Raw genomic sequence first — 24250 nt, 5'->3', positions numbered from 1 at the left:
TTCCCTCCAGTCCTTACTTGAGCCACACATGGGTGTGCCCAGAGCCAACTCTGAGCAGCTCCCTGGGCCAAGGCAATGGGCAGCCACTCTGCCAACTCCCCATAACTGCTACCTCTCTCGATGGCCTGGGACAGGATAAGGGCTGGAGAAGTTCCTCCTGATCCAACATGCTCACCATTTGGTGTTTTCCTTGATTCCCAAAAGATTGTGTCTCTGCCTCCCTCAATGGTCTCCTCCAAGTCTTTCCAGAACTATTCCCATCTGCAAGCTGTGCCCCTTCTTAAAAGTCCTTTTACCTACCATACTACTGAGTTAAAAAAAAAAACCTCACTGCCCAGCTCAAATAACATTTCCTACAGGAAGCTTCCCCTAACATCTTCTCCCAGCCATCTGGGATCCCTTCATCTGGGAACATCCACCCTGGTAGCACACTCTGCTAGCTATGCCCTCCATTAAACCAGGAGAGCAATGGCTGAGCCCATGGCAGATGCTCCATGGTGGATCAGTGGAGGTAGAGATAGAAAGAGGGAAACCAAGAAGACCGGCTGGTGGGATGGGATTGGCGGTGATGAGGGGCATGGACGAAACCAATGTTTACTTACACCCTACTAGAGTCTATCTTTACACACCCTATGAGGCAGGGTGAGGTAGAAGAGGGGACTGTGACTCAGCAAGGCTAAGCAGGTGTCTTATGATTCATGGCTACAGTGGAGGAGGATTGAATTAATTTCTTTCTGATTCTAAACTTTCAGCATTAAAAAATTTTGTTCCATGTTGTTTCATTTTCTCACTCTGGGCTCTGGTGAATGAGCAGACACACTTGACATGCTTTAGTAATAGGCTCTTTGTAGAAAGCCCCTTGAGGAGGCAATTCCGAGGCCAAGTTCAGCTTGCATGCCTCCAAGGACAGACAGCTCACTTTCACCCTCAAAGATGCTCCTACTGTTGGGAGATTTTTTGCTGGTAACCATAACTAGAAGGAAACAAGCAAAGATGAGAATGGCTATGCCAGAATTGGGTTACGTGTATGTATTTCTTGTTGTTGTTTTGGCTTGTTTTTTGTTTTTAATATTCTCTATGTTGACGCTTGGCTAATTTTATTATTTTTTTAAAGGGGGGATGGGAAATACTTTGCGAACATTCTGGAATTGTTTGGCCTCATAAAAAAAAAAAAAATTTGTTTTGGCCCCAGTCACTGAAACAGTTGCATCTTTGGAAGTGCTTGCTGCCAAGATAAAGGTGTTTGGGAATTTTTTTTTTAATCTAGAAGCAAATATTTGGTGCACAGAAGGGTTTCATTGTTTTTCTAAATGAGTATTTAGAAGTGATCGTAGCTGCTGTTACAAACACCAACAGGCAGAACCTTGGAGAATTCAGTGGAACAGCCAGAAGGCAATCATGTATTTTTAAAGAAAAAGAAAGTTCATCATCGAATTAAAACCAGACTCTTTGCCCCCTGGATCTACAGTCGCTGAGGATTGGGGCTCTGCTCCTCTTTTCTGGCCTCCCAGGAGGGGCTTGGGGCCCAGAGCCATTTATGCAGCTGTGGCAACTCCGTCCTCACCAGGAACCCCCTCTCGCTGCCCTTCTCCCCCAGTCCTTCTACTTTGGGGCTAATCACAGGCCAGAAAAAAGGGCCTTGTGTTGTAGATTGGGGAGCCCCGATTCAAAATGTCTGGTGGGTCCAAGCAACTAATGTGAGTGGGTGAAGTGGGCCTGAGGCAGCCAGTAATCAGCAAATACCCTGCTCTGGTCAAACATTGCCATGGGGACTGTGGACTCAGGTCTTCCAAAATTTCAGAGAAACTGAAAATCTGGATTTCACAATAAAATCTCCCAGCTTTTCAATGACAACAACTCAAGTCTTTTAAAGGTGTTTTAAACAATCAGTGGGCCCGGTCACATCTCTCAGGCCAGATCCCGTTCAGCCCACGGGAGACCGGTTTGTGACTTTGGACTATTCCCGACCTGGTCTTTGTTTCATGACTCCCGGCTTTTGCACATGCTGGTCCCTCTGCCAGGAGTGCCCTTCCCCACTCTCCCCTGCTGAGGAAAGCATCCTCTTGCAAATGCTCCCTCCTCTGGGAAGCCTTCCCAGACTCCCTCCTTGGTGCACCCTCGACTCTTTGCTTATCCTTCTTCCCCTGTACTTACATATACTCGATGCCTGGCAGCCAGCTCTGTGGTGATCTTCCCAGCTAACCTGGTGCTAACACATGGGCAGGCTCTTTCTCTACTCCACCTCAGCAGGTGAACTCACTGCCTTCCCTCCTATGTGGGACATGACTCCCAGGGGTGTAAACCTCCCTGGGAACATGGGACAGAAAGCCTGGGATAAGCCAGGACCTGGCATCAAGGAATTGAGAAAGGTTCCTTGACCAAAAGAGAAATGAGGCAAAATAAAGTTTTGAGATCTCAAACAGTGTCCACAGGTTATCCTGGAGGTTATTCTTATGCATTATATAGATATCCCTTTTTAGTTTATGGTGCCTTGAAGTGGCTAGAGGGAACCACCTGAAACTGTTGAGCTGTGTTCCAGTAGTCTATATTCTTGGAGACAATTGTATAAAGATATAATGTTTACAATGTGACTGTGTGTTTGTGAGAACCTCGTGTCCAATGCTCCTTACATACAGGGTATGGACAGATGAGTAAGAAATAAGGAGAGTGGGCCACCGTGGCTCAGCAGGCAGAGTTCTCGCCTGCCATGCCACAGACCTGGGTTCGATTCCCAGTGCCTGCCCATGCAAAAAAAAAAAAAGATATATATATATATATGTATGTATACATATAGATAAAAATAAGTAAATAATAGTGGGGGCAAAGGGTAAAATAAGTTGGGTAGATGAAAACACTAGTTGTCAATGAGGGGGAGGAGTAAGGGGTATGATATGTATGAGTTTTTTCTTTTTCTTTTTATTTCTTTTTCTGGAGAGATGCAAATGTTCTAAAAGATGATCATGGGGATGAATACACAGCTACATGAGCTGTTGTGAGCCACTGATCATGCACCATGTATAGAAAGTGTGTGTGAAGATTTCTCAATAAAAATAAAATAAAATAAAAATACACAGGCAGGGCCTGGGTCTGCTTCAACCTGGCACCCTGAGCCCCCAGCACATAACAAATCCTGGACGGACTTCATTATAGATAAGAAAACCACGGAGCAGGAAGATGGACAATTCCTGAGCTTGGGGGCTGGCTGAGCTCCACCCCCGCTTCCTGCCCTGAGACTCTGTACACTAAGAGGCTCTCCTCTCAGCTTCTCCTCCGTGGGGCTAGAGGCTCAGCGGGAAAGAAACTGGACTTCAAGTCTGACAGTGGAAAGTTCATACCTAGTCTCTGCCACTAACAGGCTGGGTGACATTTTCTTTTAAGCTGTGTGACTTTTTTTTTTAATCATCACAAATGACTTTTTTTCCTTCTTTTTTTGCGAACAGTAACATGTATACAAAAAGCTATAAATTTCAAAGCACAGCACCACAATTAAGTTGTAGAACATATTTCAAACTTTGACATGGGTTACAATTTCACAATTTTAGGTTTTGACTTCTAGCTGCTCTAAAATACTGGAGACTAAAAGAGATATCAATTTAATGATTCAGCATTCATATTCATTTGTTAAGTCCTATCTTCTATGTATAATTCCACTACCACCTTTGATCTTTCCATACCTCTTTTTGGGATTGTTTGGGCTATTACAATTCTAAATTTTTTATATTGGAAGGGTCTGTCACTAATATGGGGTAGGGAGATGGAACTAGCTGATGTTCTGGAGAGGCTGGGCTAGGTTTCAGGACTTATCTGGACCAGGGACCCATCTGGGGGCTGTAGGTTTCTGGAAAGTTACTCTGGTGCCTGGAACCCTTGTGGGATCTTATACATTGCCCTAGGTGTTCTCTAGGGTTGGCTGGAATGGTCCTGGTTGGGGGTTGGCAGGTTACCATAGGTAAGCAAGTTCTACCTAAAGCTTATGTAAGAGGAACCTCCAGAGTAGCCTCTCGACTCTATTTGAACTCTCTCTGCTACTGATACTTTATTAATTACACTTCTTTTCCCCCTTTTGGTCAGGATGGAATTGTTGATCCCACAGTGCCAGGTCTAGATTCATCCCTGGGAGTCATCTCCCATGTCGCCAGGGAGACTTTCACCCCTGGATGTCATGTCTCATGTAGGGGGGAGGGCACTTGCAGAGTTGGGCTTAGAGAGACTGAGGCCAAATCTGAGCAACAACTGAGGTCCTCCAGAAGTAACTCTTGGGCATACCTATTGGTAGTCTAAGCTTCTCTGCTACCTACATAAGCTTCACAAGAGTAAGCCTCATGATCGAGGGCATGGCCCATTAATTTGGGTATCCCTAAAGTTTGACACAGTATCAGGGGATTCCCTGATGGTAAGGTTTAATAGTTCCATATTCTTTCTCCCCTCCCTCAGGGGACTTTGCCAATACTTTTTGATTATCTGCTTAATATACTCTAGGATGTTTCCAGGCATTACAATAATCTATACAGAATTAAAGGACCACTTTCTTATTCTGTGCTTCCTGTGTTTCAATTGTTCAAATGAGCTATACAGATAGGTTGAATTAGATTATGCACTACAGAAAATTTTCAGTTCCAGATCAAATAGACCTTTCTTCCAGTGGTCTCGAAGAGTATGCGTGGTTCAAAAATATAGACACTGTCTTCCTTACCCCTATGTTCTGAATTACTTTAATCTCAACCTGTTCAGCTTTGTTCTTATCTCTAAATATCAGGTTATATATACATATATATAAAACAGCCTCTCAAAATGCAGAACTAATAATCACCACTCCGGACTTAATGTGTCTGCTCTAAAAGCTTACAATCTAAGCCCCTGTTTTCTTATAAGCATTTTCTAAAGGTGACCATACCATTGTTTTTTGTTTCTGGCTTATTTTGTCTCACCAAATGTCCCACATGTTCATTCACATTGTTGCATGACTCATGACATTGATCCTTTTTGTAGCAGCACAACCCTCGTTCATAAGTATACACCATTGATCGCCAATCTACTTCTCTGTCAGTGCATCCTTCAGCCACCTGCATTCATCAGGCACCACGTAGAGGGCCCAAAGTCCACAGTCCATCCACATTCTCAATTTTAGGTAATTTCATTGTTCCCAAGAGGCAGAAAACCAATAAACACACCCTTACCAAATAGGAAATCTAAACCTCCTCTTAACTCTTGTCCCTCACCCCATTATTTACCTCTGCTGTTGCTGTGGTAGTGCTGATGGTTTCCTTTTGAACATAGCTCATAGCATGCAATAGCAGTTTCTCCCTGTACTCTGGACTTAAACACTCTTTACACAAGATAAGCTGTGTGACTTTTGAGACACAACTTCACCCATCTGAGCCTGCAAATGGATGTGAATTACAAAAGAGTCATCTAATTAATTTTTTCAGCAGGTCCATGGGCCCCCTGTGTGGAAGCCCTTCATTATTCAACTTTCGATACTGGAAGGATGTGAAAATAACAAAACTCCAGCACTAAGAGGGACTTGGGGTCCACCACCTCTCTTCACAAATGAGGGTACCAAAGCCCATGGGTGGGAAGGAAGGAAGGGACTTGTCCAAGGTCCCACTCAGAGATTCACTAGCAGATACAGTATATTGTTTTAAATTCCCTTGGAAACTACCCCCGACCCTGGGCTTAGCAGAGTTTTCAGCACAAAGGAGGTTCTCATAAGATACCATCCGTTCTCTGTTTTTTAATTTAGATATCAAAACATAAACATATTTCGCATCCCGTTTCTTCTAGTCCTAGTGCCCTAAATCTTAAGTGGAAAAATCACTGTTCTGATCTCTCTCCAGGACTCCAAGATTCCAGGGGACTAGCTTCCAAGTCTACTGAATTGAATGAAATCACGTCAACTGCTCCAAAATGGACTCATTAGGTTGGAAGGGCCCTTCAGGAATAGCAATGCCCCACAAAAACCAAGGCACTTTGAGGGGAAGGGACTTGCCCAGGGTCACTCCGCAGCCTTTACAGGAATAAGAGGGGGACAGGGCCTGGGGCTGGGCAGGTGGCTGGCGTTGGTGCTCCTGGCCCTTAGAGAACAGCCTGGCAAGAAGGAGCCAAGCCCTCCTGGAGACCCGCCTGCTCCTGTCCAAGGTTCTGGAGGCCTCTGTCCAGGACAGGTGGGCCATTCCAGAGCCTCCAGTCTGGCTGCCCAACCTTGAACCCTGTCCTCTAGATAGAGATGGGATGTGGGGATGATGGAGAAATCAATCAAGGCTGACAATTGGTGACACCGCCATCCCTCTTCCCTTAACCAAAATGTCACAACCTTGGACACCCCGACTGCCTCACCATGTAGATTCTGCTCTGTAAATCTCCATTCAGAGGGGGCTTCAGAGACTCTATCATTCTGGTAATATCTGTTTACTTGTTTCTTCCCAGGCTCCGTTAATAGGCTGCATGTAATGTGGGGACAAATCCCTTCTTTATTCCCTGCACCTAGCACAATTCCAGGCATGCTGTTGATAGTGCATATTTATTGAATGAATAAGCACTGGGGATTCAGGAGGAAGGGCAGGTTTGTGTGGGATTCTGGCCCACCTTGGGGGATGTGTTGTCTTAGGAGACTGAATGGGGAACCCATCCTTCTCTTCACTGGAGTCCAACTTCTGGGAACCCCATGTTTCCTGGGCTGTTATATTCTCTTTGTCTCTTTTCCACACATATACTCAGGCTGAATCTGCTTAATCTGCCGCCTCTTCGCGGAGTCACTGACTCCTTTGCTTCTTTACTGAACGTCTGTTGAGCACCTACTGCTCATCAGCCCCTGTCCTGGTTGCTGGGTCTACAGACATAGGTGAGACAGACTTGCCCTATGGGTGTTCACAAGCCAGAAGAGAAGCAGACACATATACATAGGAAGATGGTGACAGCAAACAAGTCTACAGCTCTTACTGTCTGCCATTAGCCATTCAATGTGTCTCATGCACAATGGTTCATTTAAACTCCAAAAGCATGAGTCGGGTGCCATAGCTATTCCCATTTTGCAGTTGAGGAGTTGAGACCCAAAGAGGTTAAGTGACTCGTCCAAGGCCTCACGGGTGGGATTTGAAGCCAGCAGCCTCACTCCAGAGCACAGGCTTGAAACCACCATAACTTTTGCTTCATAGACGTTGAGTGCCAGGACAGGAAAATGCAGAGATGAATGTGGCCTCTGCTGCCAGGCAGCGAGGAGGGAGCTGGTTGTCAGGCTCAGACATGGAGGACTTTGGAAGCACATATGAAAGCACAAAATTCCATGGGTAGAGTTTGTTTTTCGCCAAACGAAGGAAGGGGGCAAATCATTTCAGGCAGAAGGAATAGGGTGTGAAATAGGTTCTTGGCAGGTAAATGAGGTTTTCAGAAAGTGTGAAAAATTCAGCAGTGTTGGTGTTTGGAGAAAAGCAGGAAGCACTGTGTGGCTGAAAAGCAGTGGCATGGGGCCAGAGGGCTGAGGAGTGAAGGGCTGCCCTGCAGAAATCGATGGATGCCAGGTATAAAAGACCCCAGAGGCCCCTCTACTGCTTCTTGGACTCATTCTCTTCCTCAGAGGTTTCTGCCTTATCTTCAGATTCCTCTTAGGCAGATTCCCAGGGCCTGCCCCAAACCCAGCAGTTGGACTCTCCAGAAAAATCTGTATTTAACAATTGTCCCAGGTGTTCTTAGGATCAGGTGCAAATGGGGTAGCCCTGCCTTGGGCAAAAAAAAAAATGGGCATAAAGAACAATGGTCAGCTTTAGCTTTGACCCCAACAATCCATGTGACCCAAGACAAGGGACTAAGCCTCTTGAAACCCAATAATCTTCAGCTATAAAACTCATAAGATTAAGATGAGGACTGAATGAGCTAATTCATTCATCAGAAATTTATGGATGACTTGTTTGTGCTGGATGCTGGCTCTGGCCAGAGTGAGACAGACAAGGCCCCATGAAATCTCCATTCCAGAGGGTAGTGACTGGGAATAGACAGTTAGCAAGGAAGGGTTCAGAGAGCGAGGAGTGACTGAAAGAAAACTAACACAGGGGTCGTGTGGTGGTTTGGAGCTGTAGGTACCCCAGAAAAACGTTCTTAAACTTAACCCATTGCTGTGGGTGTGACCCCACTGTAGGTAGGACCGTTTGGCGCGATGACATCTGCTAAGGCGTGGCCCACCTCAGTCAGGATGGGTCTTAATCCTCTTACTGGAGTCCTTTATGTGCAGAATCAGATTCAGACTTGGGAGAGAAAGGCACAAAAGGTATAGCCAGAGGCTGAAATCGATTGAGCCTGGAGAGGCCAGGAGGGGCTGCCACGTGCACCGGCATCTGATACAGGAGACCAGCGCCAAGGGCCACCAGCAGTCAGCCCTAGACACTGGAGCTTTTTTGGAAGGAAGCATCTCCTTGATTTGGACATCCTCAGCCTCAAGTGAGCTAATAAATTCCCATTGTTTAAGACCAACCATTGCATGCTACTGACTTGAGCAGCCACGGAAATGAAAAGAGATAGGATGGTGAGAGAAGGCCTCTGTGGGACCGTGTGAAAGGGTTAGCACGGTGCCTGACACCCATTGGGCATGTTATTCTCAGAGGTTTAGAGCTGGGAGGGTGGAAGGGGGAGACATGATTAAGTTTGTGCCCTAGGAAGATGGATTGGAGGTGAATTTACCCAGAAGCAGCAGTTTCCATCTAGAAGTTGCTGAATAGCCTGAGCAAATGACAAAACACAGATCTGCTCCTGGCAGTAACTCAAAGGGACAGGCGTTGGTCCAGGGCCAGCGCTGGCCAAAACCTGGCTACCGAGAATGCAACCTGAGGACCAACCACGATGGCATCAGAGGAAACTTGTTAGAAATGCAGAACCCGAGGCCCCGCCCCAGACCTGCTCACTCAGAAAGTCTGGGACTGGGGCCTGGCCAGCTATTTTAAGGATCCCTCCAGGGGATTCTGATGCTAAAGTTGGTTTGCACCCCCAGCTGCCCCCTCCCAGTGCCAGGGTCCCCAGTGTCTTTAAGCTAACGGCAAGTTGGCATTGATATTTGTTTCAGAAATATTGTCTATTTCCATTTTAATAAAGGAAGAGACTTGAGCAGCACTCTATTGGATTTGATTTTGATCTAATAAAAATGTCAAGTTGCTCTGGGCCCAGAAAACGCCTTCCTTGAAATTTCCCCTGCTATTTCAGGGACAGCAGTGGCAGAGACCCGTCTAGACGGAGCTCCCAGAAGGCAGCTCTGTGCCCGGGCCAGTGACAGCCTCTCGCTCGGCCCCACTCTTGCAGACACACCTGGCAAAATCAAAGTCTTGTCTTGGGCATTGAACTTGACAGCTGCAATCAGCTCTGAACCCAGTGTCCTCTGAAAGGAAGAGGCAGATACCTGAACCATATGGTACGACTGCCTCCATCAAATGTCATATCTGGTGTGTTCCTAAGCTATCTGGTTGCACTGGGAAGCCCCAAAGGCAGGTTTCAAAAGCAAACTCTTTCCTCAGGAAAAAAAAATTATGGCAGAAGCCATAGTCCAGTAGCCAAAGAAAAAGTAACAACTCTGGGGTCACTTGAGACAACCAAAACTTTGTGCAACTGTTTATGTACAGTAACTGCTCAGATGGGAAGTGATGGGAGAAACTTGGAGGTTTAGAGTGAAAAATTGCGCCCCTACTATGTACCACACACTGCTTTCGGCTCTCAGGACATAGATGTGAACAAAATGGGCAAAGTGCCTGTTTTCTTCGAGCTTAACGGAGAGAGGCAGCAGAAACAAAATACAAGAAAACAAAACAAATAGATGAATGTAAAAGATCATTTCAGAGAGGGATACATGCTATGGAAGAAAGAAAACATGGTGGTAAGAAGACGACCAGGGAAGCTAGTTTAGGTCAGGGAAAGCTTCTCTGAGGAAGCAAGTGGGCTTTCAGCCTGAGACCTAAAAGATGAGACGATGCCAGCCATGCAAAGATGTAGGGGGAGAGCATTCCAGGAAGAAGAAACAGTAAAGGCACTGTGAAGGGAGTGAGTTTTACATCTTGGAGGAGGAGGAAGGTCAGCGTGGCTGGAGGGGAGGGAAGGAGGGAGGGAGGGAGGGAGGGCAAGAGTGGGAAGGGGTGAGGTCCAGCCTCCTTACCAGGTGTCATGGTCAGGTTTCTGTGTTAACTTGGCCAGGTGGTGGTACCCATTTTATGTGGTTGGGAAGTGCTGGCTTGTCTGTTGCGATGAGGACATTTCATAGAATTAAATCATGATCACGTCAGCTGCATCCACAGCTGATTGATTCCATTTGTAATCAGCCAAGGGGAGTGTCTCCTGCAATGAGTGATGCTTAATCTAATCGCTGGAAGCCTTTTAAGGAGGATTCAGAAGAGACAGACTCTCTTCCTCTTCGGCCGGCCTCTCCTGTGGGGTTCGTCCAGACCCTCCATCGGAATTGTGAGTTTCACAGCCTGCCCTGCAGATTTTGGACTCTATGTTCCTACTGTTACATGAGATACTTTTATAAATTTTATAGTTATAGATATTTCCTGTTGATTCTGTTTCTCTAGAGAATCCTAACTAATACACCGGGTAAGGAGAGAGAGGTCACTCACAAGCTGAGTTTTATCACTGATTGGTCCCGAGATTGCAGCAATGCCAGTTTTCCTTTCAGAGCCTTAGGTTCTCAGTCTACAAAACATGAATCATGATCCCTCCTTCCCAGGGCCATGTCAGCCATCACATGAGCTGGCGGCCAAGTTAGCCAGACCTGCACCCAGCAAGTGCTTGCAGCTTGCCTCCCCCGTTCCTCCTGCTGGAAAGTCAGCCCATCGCAGGCTCGGAGCAGCTGCTCGGTGCAGAAATATTGCAAAACTCGCCCAGGCATTTCCAAAATATTTTCTTGGCTCAAGACCCGCTAGCAGCTAAGAGGCTGCATTCTGGAGACAGCATCCTTTCCCTACACGGTCTCATCGGGCTGCTTTTCTCAATTGTCAGCTTCCTGAGGAGCCCGGCATACGGGTGTGCCCAGCAAGTGGGAGCCCCCACTGACACAGGGCAGCTTAACCTAGCGGTTAAGGGCGTGGGCTTTGGAGCCAAACTGTCCAGGTTCAAATCCCAGCTCTGCTACTTCCTGGTTAAGTCTATTAACCTCCCTGGGCTTCAGTCTCTCTAGCAAAATGGGATGGTACTTGGGATCCAGTGTGTGAATAAATATCAAACCCTCAGAACATGTAAGGGTGAGAACGCATTATCATCAGACCCTGGTGGGACTCCTTCTGGTGGCCTATTTTCATAATCAATTCCAGGTGTCATCATTATAGCCCCAGGATTCCTTCTACCAAGCTGGGTCACTGTAATGGAGCCCCCTCCCCACCCTGCCTTCCCCGGGCATGCCTCCCCTTCACTGCGCCTCCCTCAGCTCACACAAGGCTTGTATCTCTAAATAATAATAGCAAACAGCAGTGACATTGTTACACAGCAGTAATAGTATCTATCTGTTGAATAAATGAATGACCACAGAGGCAGCCAACTTCAGGGTAGCTCAAATGCCTGCAGAAGCCAGGGTCCAGTCAGCTCCCTCCCTGAAGGGGCCTTTTTCTTCCTCTTTGTTTTGGCCCCCAGGGAAAACTGGCCCGTCTCTGCTGACACTCAGTTACCTGATAAAAGGCACACCTGGCAGAGGTACTACTGCCTGGAAGGTTCTTTTCTTCCCTGAGGAGTTGGGACGTGGAAAATCTCTGGGGGCAACAGCCAGCTTCCAGGAGCCCCTCCCCAGTGGGCTTCCAGGTGCCACTTGGAGCGCCCCCCCCCCCCGCCTACCAGGTGTTATCACTTCATTGCTCCCCTGCCTCTCCCTGCCCCACAGATGACCTCATCCTTTCCTGCAGCCCTAAACGCCCCCACCCTTTTGAGCCCTCAGCCCTCTCAAGCTGCCTCCTGGGCACCCCCACAACCCCCTCAAATTCAGCCTGGACCAAGCATCATTGCCTCTTACAGACCTGGCTCTCTGCCCACATCCCATCAGGCAATGGGAAGCAAGCTCTTGACTCGCCAGGGCAAAAAAAGTCTGCATGTACCTGGGTTTCCCCCCGTCCCCCCCAAGTCCCTCATCTCCAATCAGTCACCAGGCTGGTGCTGTTGGAGCCCCCACCCCACCTGGCAGCGCACCTCTGGCTGATGTCCCAGACCTGCAGGTCTGCCCCAAGTGGGAAACTCATGCACCACCCATGCCCCGCAGCCCTCAAACCCTGCCTGGTCAGGTGGGAGGGCTCCCCAAGTTCCCCGGTGGGGTGCCAGCCTATCCCACTCCTCTGTGAGTCACGCCAAAATAAAGTACTTGGTCTCGAAGCCTTGTCCTGGGATCTGCTTCTGGGGAGAATCCAAACGGAGACAGCCTGACAATTCCACCAGCAAAGAGTCCTCGAACCCACCCCAAGTCACCTCTGGTACCTCTCCCACCGCTCGCCCTGCGCCAGCTCACTCCTGCTTCGCAGCCTTGGCCGGAAAATTCTCTCTAGTGGACCCCTTTCCATTGTAGGTCCCAGCTCCAGTGGGTCCTCAGACAGATGCCACAAGGAGCCCCTCCCTCTGATTCTTCTTCATCATACACATTCCTTCCTCAGTGCACTTCTTCACTCATTTAGCAGCTCCCTCGCCCCCTAAGGCAGGACTTTGTCTGGTCCTGTCTCCGTGGCGCCTCCTGCACTAGCAGGGTGCTGGCGCAGGACAGACTTCTCCATGGGCTGTGCAACTATTGAGTGCATCTGGTCATTCTTTCAAGGGGGAACGCTGCTTCGGAGAGGACCCGGGTGGCGGGACAGGGGTGAGGGCTGTGGGAAATGGGCTGCAGTCCCCTCACCCCGGATACCCTCATTCATAATCTCTGGATTTGCTTTTAGGGCCAAACAGGTTCCCCTTGAACCCTCTTCCGTTTCCCAATGGACTCGACCTTCCATCCTTCCAGCTCCCCAGCTGCCTCCGAGGCCAGCGCCGGGTCTTTTTCCATCCAGGGTTTCCCGCCTCTGTGCGGGGGGCTGGATGAGATGAACTGGGTCCCAAACAGGGGTCTGATGAAGGTCCAGAACCGCCCAGGATGCTCAGCCTTTCTTCCCAGCTTCCCAAGCGTATCTCTCTGCTAGGCTGATGCTCCTGGCTGTCATCCCTCAGGCAGGCACTCCCCTGCCTCCTCCATCCCTTGGTTCCTAACCCCTTCCTCCAGGGAGCCCCCCGCCCCTAGAGTGAAACCCTGGGGTGTGAGCCCAGGGTCCATGCCGCTGCCACCTTAATTCCCAAGCAGGCAAGCATTTTGCAGGTCCTCTTTCCCTTGTAGTGAAGATTAGACCCTCTCCTCTTCTCCAGCCAGGCCCGGTCCGAGCTCCTAGGCTCGCTACCATCTCCCCCTCCAGGCAGAGCTGCTGCATGTTCAGTTACAAGCATCACAGGATTTGACGTCCAACAGACCTGAGCCTGGGTTCCCCCAGAGCAGTTCCCAAAATAGGGACTGGAGTGCAGGTACGAAGGAGGGGCACAGGGAAGAGAAGACAGTCAACCAGAGAGCAAGTGACTCAGTCCCACAAGGGCACCTGTGCACGAGGAATGAGCTCACTCAAGGGGAGGGAGCCAGGGTATCTATACACCAACTTTCCCGGGACTTTCAGTCTCCTGTGCCTGCAGGTGGGAGAAGCCCCCAGGCATGGAGATGCAGGTAGAAGATTAGTCAGAAGTTGCTGCAGCTTCCTAGAAGGTCCTAGAGATAGGAGCAGGGTTCTGACAGTGCCCTTAAAACTGTCCCACCACTTACTAGCTAAGCTGTGTGACCATGGGCAAGCTACTTCACTTCTCTGAGCCTTTACATTCCTCATCTGCAAGCTATGGACCGTGAGCCTAGCTGCAGGGGTTGGGGTCAGAATATGAGACCCAGCAAGTAAAGTCCTCAGCACGGGGAGGGGCTGGCTGGGAAACACATGGTGGGTGTTCGGATGGATTTTAACATCTGCACATCAAACTTAGACTGGAGCTTTGCTTTTCTATATATCCCTTTCTCTCCTTTTACCTTCCCCTTGGTTTTCCGCTCCAGACATTTGTTTCCCTAATGAATACGCTAGATTCTCTCTTAGGGTATTCCCCACGGGCAGGCATGGGAAGTTGATGCACTGGAGGCTGCCAAAAGCATCCAGTGCTCAGACTTGGCTACTTCTGACTTGGCTACTTCTACCCAGAAGATGTTCTCCCTTCAGACCAATAGCTCATCCAGGCCTGGGCATGGGCTGTACTTTCTCTGGCTTGCCTGCCCTTCATGCACCCCGGGATCCCTGCTCCTTTCTTAGCATTCCAACTCCCATTGCGAAGGCAGCAGCTGCCACTGCAGAGACTTGCTATGCTGGTTTCCCCATCTTTGTCTGGGGGAGAATGCAGGGGGAAGGGGAGGTTGGCCTGGATCATCTCCAGGGCTTTTTCCTCCCTGGACAGTCCTTGAATCTGTAGCCCCAGGCTCCCGCAGAGAAGTCACTTACGGGTGGGGTATCTCTCATGGCGGCAGTCTAAGCGAAAGTCTTCCTCCTCGATCCCATCCCCCTTCTCGATCCTGGAAAGGAGAAAACAAAAGCCAGTGTGAGGAAGAGCAGGCTGAGCTGGCGGAGACCCACAGGACCTGAAAAGCTGTAGTCCCTCCTGCTTGGAGAACATTTTGCAAAGCAACTTTCCCTTCACCGCCCTGTGGGACCCTGTGAGATGGGTGTCATCATTTCCATTTGATCAAGGAAGGCACGGAGGCATTGGGAGGTGATGTTACCGGCCCAGTGTCACCTGGCTAACACCTGAGAGGCAGAACGGGGAAACAAACCCATGAGGTCTCGCAAAAGCATGTTCGATTATGTGCAAATGGCATATTACAAAAGAATGGGTACCACTTGATCTCGTTTCTATTTTTAAAATTATACACTGGTATACACAAAAAATTATTTGGCAGGATATACACCAAAAGGTTAATAGTGATTATCTCCAGATAATGAGGATGGAAGGGATTAAATCTGGAGCCTTCTTCTTGCTTAATTCTATTTTCTGATTATTTTGCCAAAGGACTTTTATTAGCTTTGTAATTTTTCTTAATTAAATTAAAGTGCATGCTAAAGACAATTCTATGCATAAACAAAGCCCCTGGCCTTCTAGCGCAATGAGCTTTCCTACCTGAAACTGCAAGAGTTTCTACATGGTTTCTTTCTTCCCTGGCATCTGAAGGTTCCCACAGTTCCAGAAGGTTCTGCCTTTACTGGTGCACGGGGGGAGGTAAATGTGGATCAGAGACTGATCTTTGGTCAAGGACACAGAGGGCAGAGGCAGCTACATACCCTGTGATAAGCCCCATGCCCAGCTCTACACCTACGTCCCCATCCCCATGATGATGGGGCCAGCACACGGCGGGGCCCTATTTACTCAGGTCGCACTCATTCATTTGTAACCCAAATAAATTCCAGGGCTGTACATGGCACAGCCCAGATGTGCATCACATTTATAGAAGCCCAAGCTATAAAACTGCTCCAATCCTTATTGTAGCTCTTAAAGATCACCCGAAGTACTCCAAATTGCAGGCTCACTTCCTGACATCTTCATTCTTTCCATGCCTTGCTGCTGTCCTGAAACCTCCCTCACCCCCGCTCACTGTTAGTGCTCCCCCAAAACCCTCCAGCGCCACGGCCCTGTCTTTCCACTCTTCCACGGCTAGCTTCTTGTCTCTCAGGCAAATTAAGCAAGCCTCAGTCCTTTACAAAGTAAATGTTCCAACCCTGCCTCCTTGGCTCTTCCCCGCTCATCTTATTCCTAATTGCAAAGTGATGCCCAGAAGCTTGGAGGGGGGCCAGGAGACACCTACTCTGTGTAGTTTGCACCAGATGTTTTGTCCAGGGCAGAAATGTCTGTCTTCTCACCTCTGCCCCCAGGGAGCTTCCAGACTAGAGGAGCAGGCAAGCTTGCACCACGAATTAGAAAAAGATGACTGCTGAATAATACCATGCATCTGCACCAAGGAGCTAGGCCTGTGCTTCCCAGGAACAGCCTTTGTACCATCTCTCTCTACAAATATCTCCTGTGGCCAGGGCGGCCCCCGATGACAGAATGAAAGGCCTATCTGCTGACGCCACGGGAAGACATGTTTTTAGTTCAATATAAAGGCAGATTCCTCTTCTTTTTTGGTCTTTTAATGAAAACAATTTTGTTGTTTTCCTGATAGCACAGGCTTGTTGCCAAAAAGAAAAAAAATCCTACCCCATAGACAAAGCAAAAGTCACCCCTGGAGGTATAAACACACCTCCAAGCAGTTGGGTTCACCCACTGTTAGCAGTTTAGTATTTATCACTTTCAGAATTATTACATTTTAATATATATTAACATTTTATATAAAAATTTACATACAACCTGCAAATATATAAGTATATCTGTGAAATGATTTTAAGTATAACAAGAGTATAATATACTTAATATCTATTAAATATAGAAAGAAATACTAATTAAGCATACTTTTTTGTAACCCGATTCACTATTTTTTACGTACACAAAAATTTCCAACATCTTTCCATATCAGCGCACGTAGATCTCGCTCATCTTTCTTTCACATGGTTGTAGGAGAAAGGATGGTTAATTTAATCAACCCATAAATTGGTTGTCTTCCAGGTTTTCATTCTTCCAAACGATATTGTGAGGAACATCTGTGCATGTCCATCTAGAGAAGTGGTGAGCTCCCCATCGCCAGAGGTGTTCAAGCAGAGCCTGGAGTATCCCCAGCCCTGATGCTGTAACACGAGTCACACACCGGATGGGAGCCGAGATGAGGCGACTGACCCCAGCCTGCAGAGCCAGCTGCCTGGCCAGCTCCAGTGCCTTAGGGTTAATAGATGCCATCCCTGCCTGATGGTGGGCTTCCCACATCCCCCTGTAATTTCCAGCCTTAACCATGAACCCATTCTGGGATCCACTCCAGGTTCCCAGTTCTCATGGATTCTTGTCTCGAGCTTCCTCTTCCTCCTGGTTGCATGGTGGGTGCCTCTGTGGGCTCTGCGGGGAGCCTCCACCCTGGGGAGAAGGGCCCAGAGACTCTTCCCTGGCCACCCAAACCCGGCTGCCAAGAAGCCCGGAGACCCATGGTTGGCACGGCCAACGAGCCCCGCCACTGAATGAGCACCTCCCGGGCCAGGCCTTGTTCTGGGTTTGAGGACCACAAGATGTCTTTGGAAGAGAGACTCTAGAAATGCTTGTGTTTGTTTTACACATGAACATCTTAATGTGCTAAGTTTTAAGCTAAAAAGAGGTTAAGAAAGTTGGCAGGGAGAATAACTCTCTGACCCAGGGATCAGCAAAATTTTCCTATAAAAAAAAATCCAGAGAGTAAATATTTGAGGCTTTGAGGGTCATATGGTCTCTGTCCTCGAAATGGGAAAGCAGCCGTAGACAAGAGGTAAACAGATGAGCACAGCTGTGTACCAACAAAACTTTATTTGCAAAAAGACTGTGGGCCAGATTTAGCCCATGGGACCATAGTTTGCTGATCCCTGGTATCTCAACCATGGCTACCCATTGCTAGGGAATCTTGAAAAAGAGAATACCCAGGACGCTTTGGAAGACACCAGCACAGGCTTTGCAGAGGAAACAATGCTCAAACTGCATTTTGAAGCTCATTTCTCAAAGAGGGAGCTGAGAGCCTAACCCAGGTGTGTCCATCTTTCTACCATGCTGTATAGCCATTCTGGAAAGAGCTGGTTTCCTTGAGCCACGTCCTCTCCACCAGATCTCCAGTGGAAAGGACAGCTCCACAGGGTCTCAGCAGAAGTTGGGCGAGCGGCTGAGCCCTGGCAGCAGTTACGGGCAAGAACCCTTCTGCAACCCCGCGGATGGGGGTGGCATGAGATCTGAGTGTGCTCACAGCAGCACTTCCTGGCAGTGCTTCCTGGCAGGAAACACGCCCAGAGGACGAGGGGATGTTTCAGACATGGTTGACAGTTTGGGCTCTGGAGTGAGAAGCTGGAGCCTCAGCTTTGCAATCAACGGGCAGTGTGACTGTGTGCGGGTTCCTTGACCACACAAGTGGCTTCCTTGGTCATCCTGAGCCTCCACATTTTCTGTATGCCCCCGGCATATAGTGGAAGCAGTAATAATATTTACAATGACCGCCACAGCCACCTCGCTGGGTTCTTGTAAGGCCCAGTGCCTGTCCGGGAGGAAAGGCTCAGAATGTTCTAACTGCTATTAATTTTAACTTGTCTGATAGCCTGTCTTCCCCAGAAAAGCATAAACTCAGAGAGGAGGGATGGAGTCAATCTCGTTCCCTGCATGTAGCCGCAGGGTCCAGGATCGTGCTCAGCACAAGTCCTATCAGAAAAGAAGGAGGAGAGAGAGGGAAGGAAGGAGGCAGGCAGGGCAGTGAGGAGAGACAGCCTGAAGCCGAGGGGAGCCCAGATGGGGAGGCCAGCGAGGGTCATCCAAGAATGCTGAGCTCCGAGTGGAATGGAAAAAGCAATGGCAAATGCCACTAGGTGACAATTTCCTTTGATTTGGAACTGACATTTCCTGCAGGAAATATGATGTGCCTTCTGAAGACAGGCTTGTTTTTTTTTTTTAAATGGTAGCATAAGAAATTACCCACCAATCCAAATAAGGGCCTTGAAGAGCTGATGGTGTGCTGCTTGCTGAGAGACAGGGGTGGCTTCCTGCTCCGGCTGTGGTTTTCGCCACTTTGAGGGTTGGGAGAGGCAGCTCCACTGCTTACCTGAGTCCAGACACCCGTCCACCCCCCTCCACCCCCCATCCTCCCTGAGTCTTGATTTCTTCATGCAGTAAATGGGTATGAAATAGTACCTACCTCCTAGGCCTAACAAGCTAATAATTGTAAAGTTCAATCTATTTAGCATGCTTACAACACTGCTTGGCACATAGTAAGTGCTCAACAAATACATTATTATTATTATTATTATTATTACTACTACTACTACTGCTGCTGTCATCATCCTCCTGGTCTCTGGGAACCTGTGCTGTTGTGTCACTCTGTGACTCCACATTCAACTCCATCTCCTCCTTCCTGCAGTGGAAGGATATTATTTTAGCATATTAACCAACACACATCCCCACCAAGACACAAACCCTTTCTTCCACCTGGTCATTTCAACCTGGCAGCTACTGTTGTTGATTCAGGAAAGGGATGTCTTGGAAGGAGCAGAGACGAGCCTTCAAAGCATCAAAAACCTCTGTATTCAGGGCCAAAAGAACCCACAGGAAGACACAGCGCAGCCTTCTGCACCAGAAGAGACAGAGTCTCCCGAAAGTGGGGGGCAAGGAGAGTCAGAGCAGAAGCTAAGAGTGAATCTGTTCACCCAGGAAGGTGGGTGAGTCCCAGGGAAAAGTGACAGTAACAGAGGGACCTGCTCAGACTTTTAGGTGAGCTAGCAATAAATTCTAAATTGTCTAAGCCCTTGTTATTTTGGGTCCTGTATCCTAACCAACAGGGTAATTCACCACCATTGTCCCCACTTTACAGGTGTGAAGATAAGAAGCTAAGAGAAGCTAGTGACTTGCCCAAGGTTAAGAGGTATGCTGGGAAACATTAACAACTGGATCTTGAAAAGAAAAAAACAGAGCCCTGATTTGCAGTGTTTGTCAAATTCCGTGGTGAAGTTTCTCCCACCATGGCTGATTTGAAGCTGCCAATGTGACATCCCTGAATGTGGAGAGGGGAAGAGACGTGCACAGTCAGAGCTGGCTCCGGCACACACCTGCAGCTGGCCAGCAGCAGGGCTGGCACTGGAAATTACGTTTCTCCATCCCTGGTGCTAGAGCTTGTTTTCTTTGCACCCTGCAGAAGCCCTGGCAGGCAAGGGGACTTGCGGGCAGACCCGTCGTGGATGCACCCTGCAGTGGAAAGTCCCAGGGGAAAGTGGGATTCAGAACAGTCCAACTCTGGCTGCCCCAGAGCTGTCAGCAGCTGCGCAAACAGGCCTCAAGGATGAGGACCCAACCACAAAACCACTGTCCTAAATGGCCCGTGACAGCATTTGTTCTTTGAGAGAGGAGAGAAGGATGTAGGCAAGAGTCGGAAGCAAAGAAGATGTTGTTGGAGCCACATCAGTTGCAGGTGGACCAGAGCTGCTGTCCCCTCGGAAGGCCCCTGCAATCCAGCACGGCCTAACTGCCCAGTGTGGTCCTGGCAGGCCAGGCATCAGCAGCCGGGGACCTCGGTAGGCCACCTGCCAGGCCTCATGTCCTGGTGCCAGGGTGTGGGTGCCAGGTGCCTCCCTGGCACAGGGCTCCTGGCCGACCCCCCCACCCCATGTGGCCCTGTCTGTGCCATCCTCAGACCCCCAGCCCCATTCTCCTGGGCCCCAGGCTGGCTTCTGCCCCCTAGTTCTCCAGCCACTGGCTGGCAGGACGGACCATCCATATGATGTGCTCCTCAAACTATCTGTGATGAAGGACTCGTGGTTTTTTTCCCCCTTAATTTTCAATCCATGTGGACCGATTCCCATATAAAACATAATAAAAATGAGTTGCTAGAAAATGAAATGGGAAAAAAACCATCTGTAAAGCAGGCATGGATGTCCCAGCAAAGTCAAGTTGCTGTAACAGTTTGTAAAGCTTACTCTCAATTTCTGAACTTTATCATCATGGGTGTTTGTGCACCGGCACAAAGTGTGCCCAGAGATCATACTTTGAGTAGCACTGAGCTAGAGGAACCCTCTTTATCCATCGACCTCTGCAGGCCACATCCGCTTTCTGAGCCCATGACCAGGGCGGCGTCCACTCTGTCCTCTGGCCCAGCGCAGCCCCAACTTTAAGGGAGCCTGTGATGGTGATCACCTGCGGAGCTCATTAAAAACGCAGATTCCCATGCAGTATGTCTGGGGTGGGGGCCTGAAATTCTGCATTTCTAAGACGTGCCCAGGTAGGGCCGATGCTGTGGGTCTGCAGATCATGTCTGAGACCCTGGCGTTACACCCTAGGCTTTGGGCCCGTGGGGGAATCGGCCAAGCGCCAGCCCAGCCATCTCCTGGTGGGTTCCAGGTCTCTAACCTCTTCCCCACAAGCCCTGGTCACATATGGGTGTCATCCAAAAGCCAGCAGCACCAAAGAGAAACCGAGGCAAGTCCCTTCCTTCTATCTCTCATTCTCCCTCCGATGGTCTGATAGTTAGGAGAAAACGGGGGCATCCCGGAAGTGGCCATCTATTCCAGATGTTCCTTCCACTTTCCTTCAACAGTATTCCATCCTGAGAACTGTTCTGTGCTCTTTGCCTTCCTTCCATGCCAGGGTGAGGCCCCTGCCATCTCCACGGCACCATGTCTGATTTCTGGGCGCCGCGCCTCTTTCAAGAATAAACAGCGAAGCAAAGCGTGTTGGTGAAGTGCAAGGTGTTGCAGAGAAATAATAATCAAACAGCAAAAGCAGACAGGGAGGCAGAGCTGTGATGGAACATGTTTCCAGGTTTCCATATCTGGGCAACAGTTGCAGAGGACAAAGCACACATTGATTTTAAATGATCAATTTCCGGTGGAATGAGCAATGGAATTAAAAGATATTTTCGCAAATAAATGACCACAGGTAGTAAATTAAGATTCCATAATACCACATCAAAAGTGCTACCTTAAGATAAGAGGAAGTAAATCTGTTTTTCCAAAGATTCTTTTTGTTTTCCCTTTGCACATTTTCTAGTAATATCATCGTAATTTAAAACATTTGGAAAAGCACAGAGAAGAAGATAAAAGCTATCCACAATTTCAGAGCTCTGTGCAGTTTAGACTTTTGTCTCCTTTTCTTTCAATACTGGGTTTTAGAAAAGCGACGTCTAGATATTAGCACCTAGAGGCTCTTTTCTGAGAACCACATAGGTTAGACATTATTACTTGCAACACAAATATTCACAGCCCTCGTGGAGCCCCCACCCTAAATTCCCATCCCCACCTTCTACGGCCCCTAGGGAATCTCCTCCAAATCCAAGGGCTGTGCAGGTGATGGGAAAACCTTCAGTCTTGTTTGGTCTCAAAAGTCTCTTCTGCAGCTCAGAAGGGTGAGCAAGTCACAGTGATGGGGATGACAGAGGGCTGGTGCAAGCCAGCTGGGCTGGAAAGCGTGGGGCCACTGGCAGCCTCCAGAGGGCAAAGGCCACCATCGTCTCACAACCTGGCCAGCGCCACACCCAAACGCTCTTTCAGAGGAGCCTTCCTTTCTGCGTGTTGTCACTCACTCCATCCATCCGGCAATTTGGGACTATAAAGGTGAGTTGACACCAGTCCCTGCCCCGTGTTGCTTATATAGAGAAATGCAACGTTGCACTGTGATGGGGGCAGTGAGGGAGGGTCCGGGGAGCTGTGACAGGATGTGCGAGGGGAATTTGGTCCGGTCAGGGGTTGACAATTAAGGTGAATGCTGAGGATGGGCATTAGCAAGGCTGGGGAGGCTGGCCGGCAGGTGGTGACGCGGAGTCTGGGGGACGGAGGAAGTGCCACGGGGGTGCTGTGTGCAGGGACTGGGGGTCACGGTCAAGGTGAGGGTCCGGAGGTGGCAGGCCAGGGCGCAGACGGCCCAGCAGGCTCACAGCGAGGAGCTGGGTCCTGGTCTTGGGGGTGGCAAGTCACCCGGGTGTTTTAGGGAGAAAGATGAGGGAGTAGAGTTACCCTGGCCGTGTCTGCACCGTCTTGAAGCCTCTTCGAGGGAGGGTGGATTAGAAGGCAGGCAGAAACGGACGTGGAAAGGGCGCTTAGGAGGTTGTTGAACTCATCCAGGCGAGAGCTGTTGTGTTCTTGGACTGGGATGATGGCAGCGGAGACAGAGGGAAGTGTAGCAGGGAAAATCCACTGGACTTTTGAGGACTTGAACTTGGATTCGGGGTGGGGAAGAGGGAGGGGTCGGTCAGGATTTACAGATTTTCCAGCTTGTGCAGTGATGCCATTTACAGAGAAAGATGCTGAAATAGGACTGGGAGAGGGGCAGGGGAATATCAGGAATGAGTTCGGGCCTGGGCACGTTGATTTAACATGGATTTAAGAATCCAAAGTAGGAACACCAAGGGGGCAACTGGACATAGAGATGGCAGTCTGGAGGGGACTTCGGGAGTCCCTGGCCATTCATGGCCACTGAGGCTGTAGGATTCGGTGCATAAGAAGAGGACTAAGAACTGAACCCAGGGGGCATCAACACTAAGAAGGAGAGAGAACGAGGAGGACAGTCCTGTAAAGGAAGCAGAGAAGGGTCGTGCGAGAGGGGGGAGAAAGCCAGGAGGAGTCGCTCACAGGAGCCAGGGAAAGAGAACGATTCAGGAAGGACAGCGTGTGCTGAGTGCCATGGCTGCTGGGAGCTGCTCTGGCGGGGTGAGGGGCCGGAGCCAGATTGGCGTGGGTTGTGAAGTGAGTGGGAGGTGAGGAAGTGGAAACAAGCTCTTCAAAAAGTTTCCCTGCAAAAAGACAGGAGTGAGAGAAGAGTGGCTGGTGGGGTGCAAGATCCAGGTGCCCAGCTCCGAACACAACACTGGGATGTGTATGGAGCCAGGAGGTAGGTCAGCCCTGTACTGTGTGGGAGTGATTTACATCCACCGGTCCCTCCTGGGATTGGGGGTCTGGCTGCTCTGTGCCTGCCTTGAGTCCAGTGAGGGCACAAAGCCAACAATTAAGAAATTTAAAACCAACATGTGGGCTGCACAAAGCACATCTGTAAGCAGGATTCTCCAAGGGCCATCGTTTGCAACCTGCACCGTGACCCTTTCTCAGGCAAGGGGTGTCTTATTTGCCGGGTACGGAGAAAGATCTCGAACGTTGGGGAGCGGGAGGGGGTAGGGTTGTTGGAGAGAGGGTGACCACTGGCTTTGTGCCAGAAACTTAATTGCATCATCCCATGCCATCCTCCCAGTAGAGCTGAGAGCAGCACTGGCCCATTTTCCAAGCAGGAAACCCGAAACTCAGAAAGGTGATGTGACTTGCCTGGGGACTCATAGCTCAACATGAATTGCAGAGTTCATTATAACCCTGTTCTATTTCTCATTGTACTCCAAAGCGTCAAATGAGTAAGGCACTTAGAACAAGAAGCACTGTATAACTTTTTGCTGTGATTTACAAAATAATTCATTATGAATAATAATTAATCATTTAATGTTGAGCCCCAGGCAGACAGAGTGGAAACCAAGAAAGGCAAGCTCTCTGCTTTCATGGAGTGCCCCTGGGAAGGAGACAGATATACAGCTATAAACAAATAAATAAACAAGTAGTTTCAGAGAGTGAGGATGCGACAGAGGGGATTTGGTCCAGGGTGA

General features: G+C 49.0%; 1 protein-coding gene across 5 annotated transcripts in view; it reads right to left on the bottom strand.

Annotated features, from left to right (window-relative positions):
- Positions 1-24250, bottom strand: part of GSG1L (GSG1 like) — a 278696-nt gene that overhangs the window by 1575 nt on the left and 252871 nt on the right. The window contains exons 6-7 of one of the 5 annotated variants that reach the window (XR_013167990.1): positions 14487-14557; positions 5232-5380 (exon numbers count right to left, since the gene is read on the bottom strand). Coding sequence is in view for 4 of the 5 variants with exons in the window: in XM_077141446.1 (XP_076997561.1) it covers positions 21202-21442 (241 nt within the window). In the remaining variant the exon portion in view is untranslated. Of the gene's footprint in view, positions 1-5231; positions 5381-6553; positions 6858-12258; positions 12343-14486; positions 14558-20904; positions 21443-24250 lie in introns of those variants that run through there. The other 4 variants (XM_077141449.1, XM_077141448.1, XM_077141447.1 and 1 more) reach the window with 4 other exon arrangements.

Source organism: Tamandua tetradactyla, chromosome 23 (genome assembly GCF_023851605.1).
Source record: "Tamandua tetradactyla isolate mTamTet1 chromosome 23, mTamTet1.pri, whole genome shotgun sequence".
Classification (NCBI taxonomy): Eukaryota; Metazoa; Chordata; class Mammalia; order Pilosa; family Myrmecophagidae; genus Tamandua; species Tamandua tetradactyla.
The sequence above is the reverse complement of the archived record's forward strand: the minus strand, read 5'-3'. Positions and strand labels throughout refer to the sequence as shown.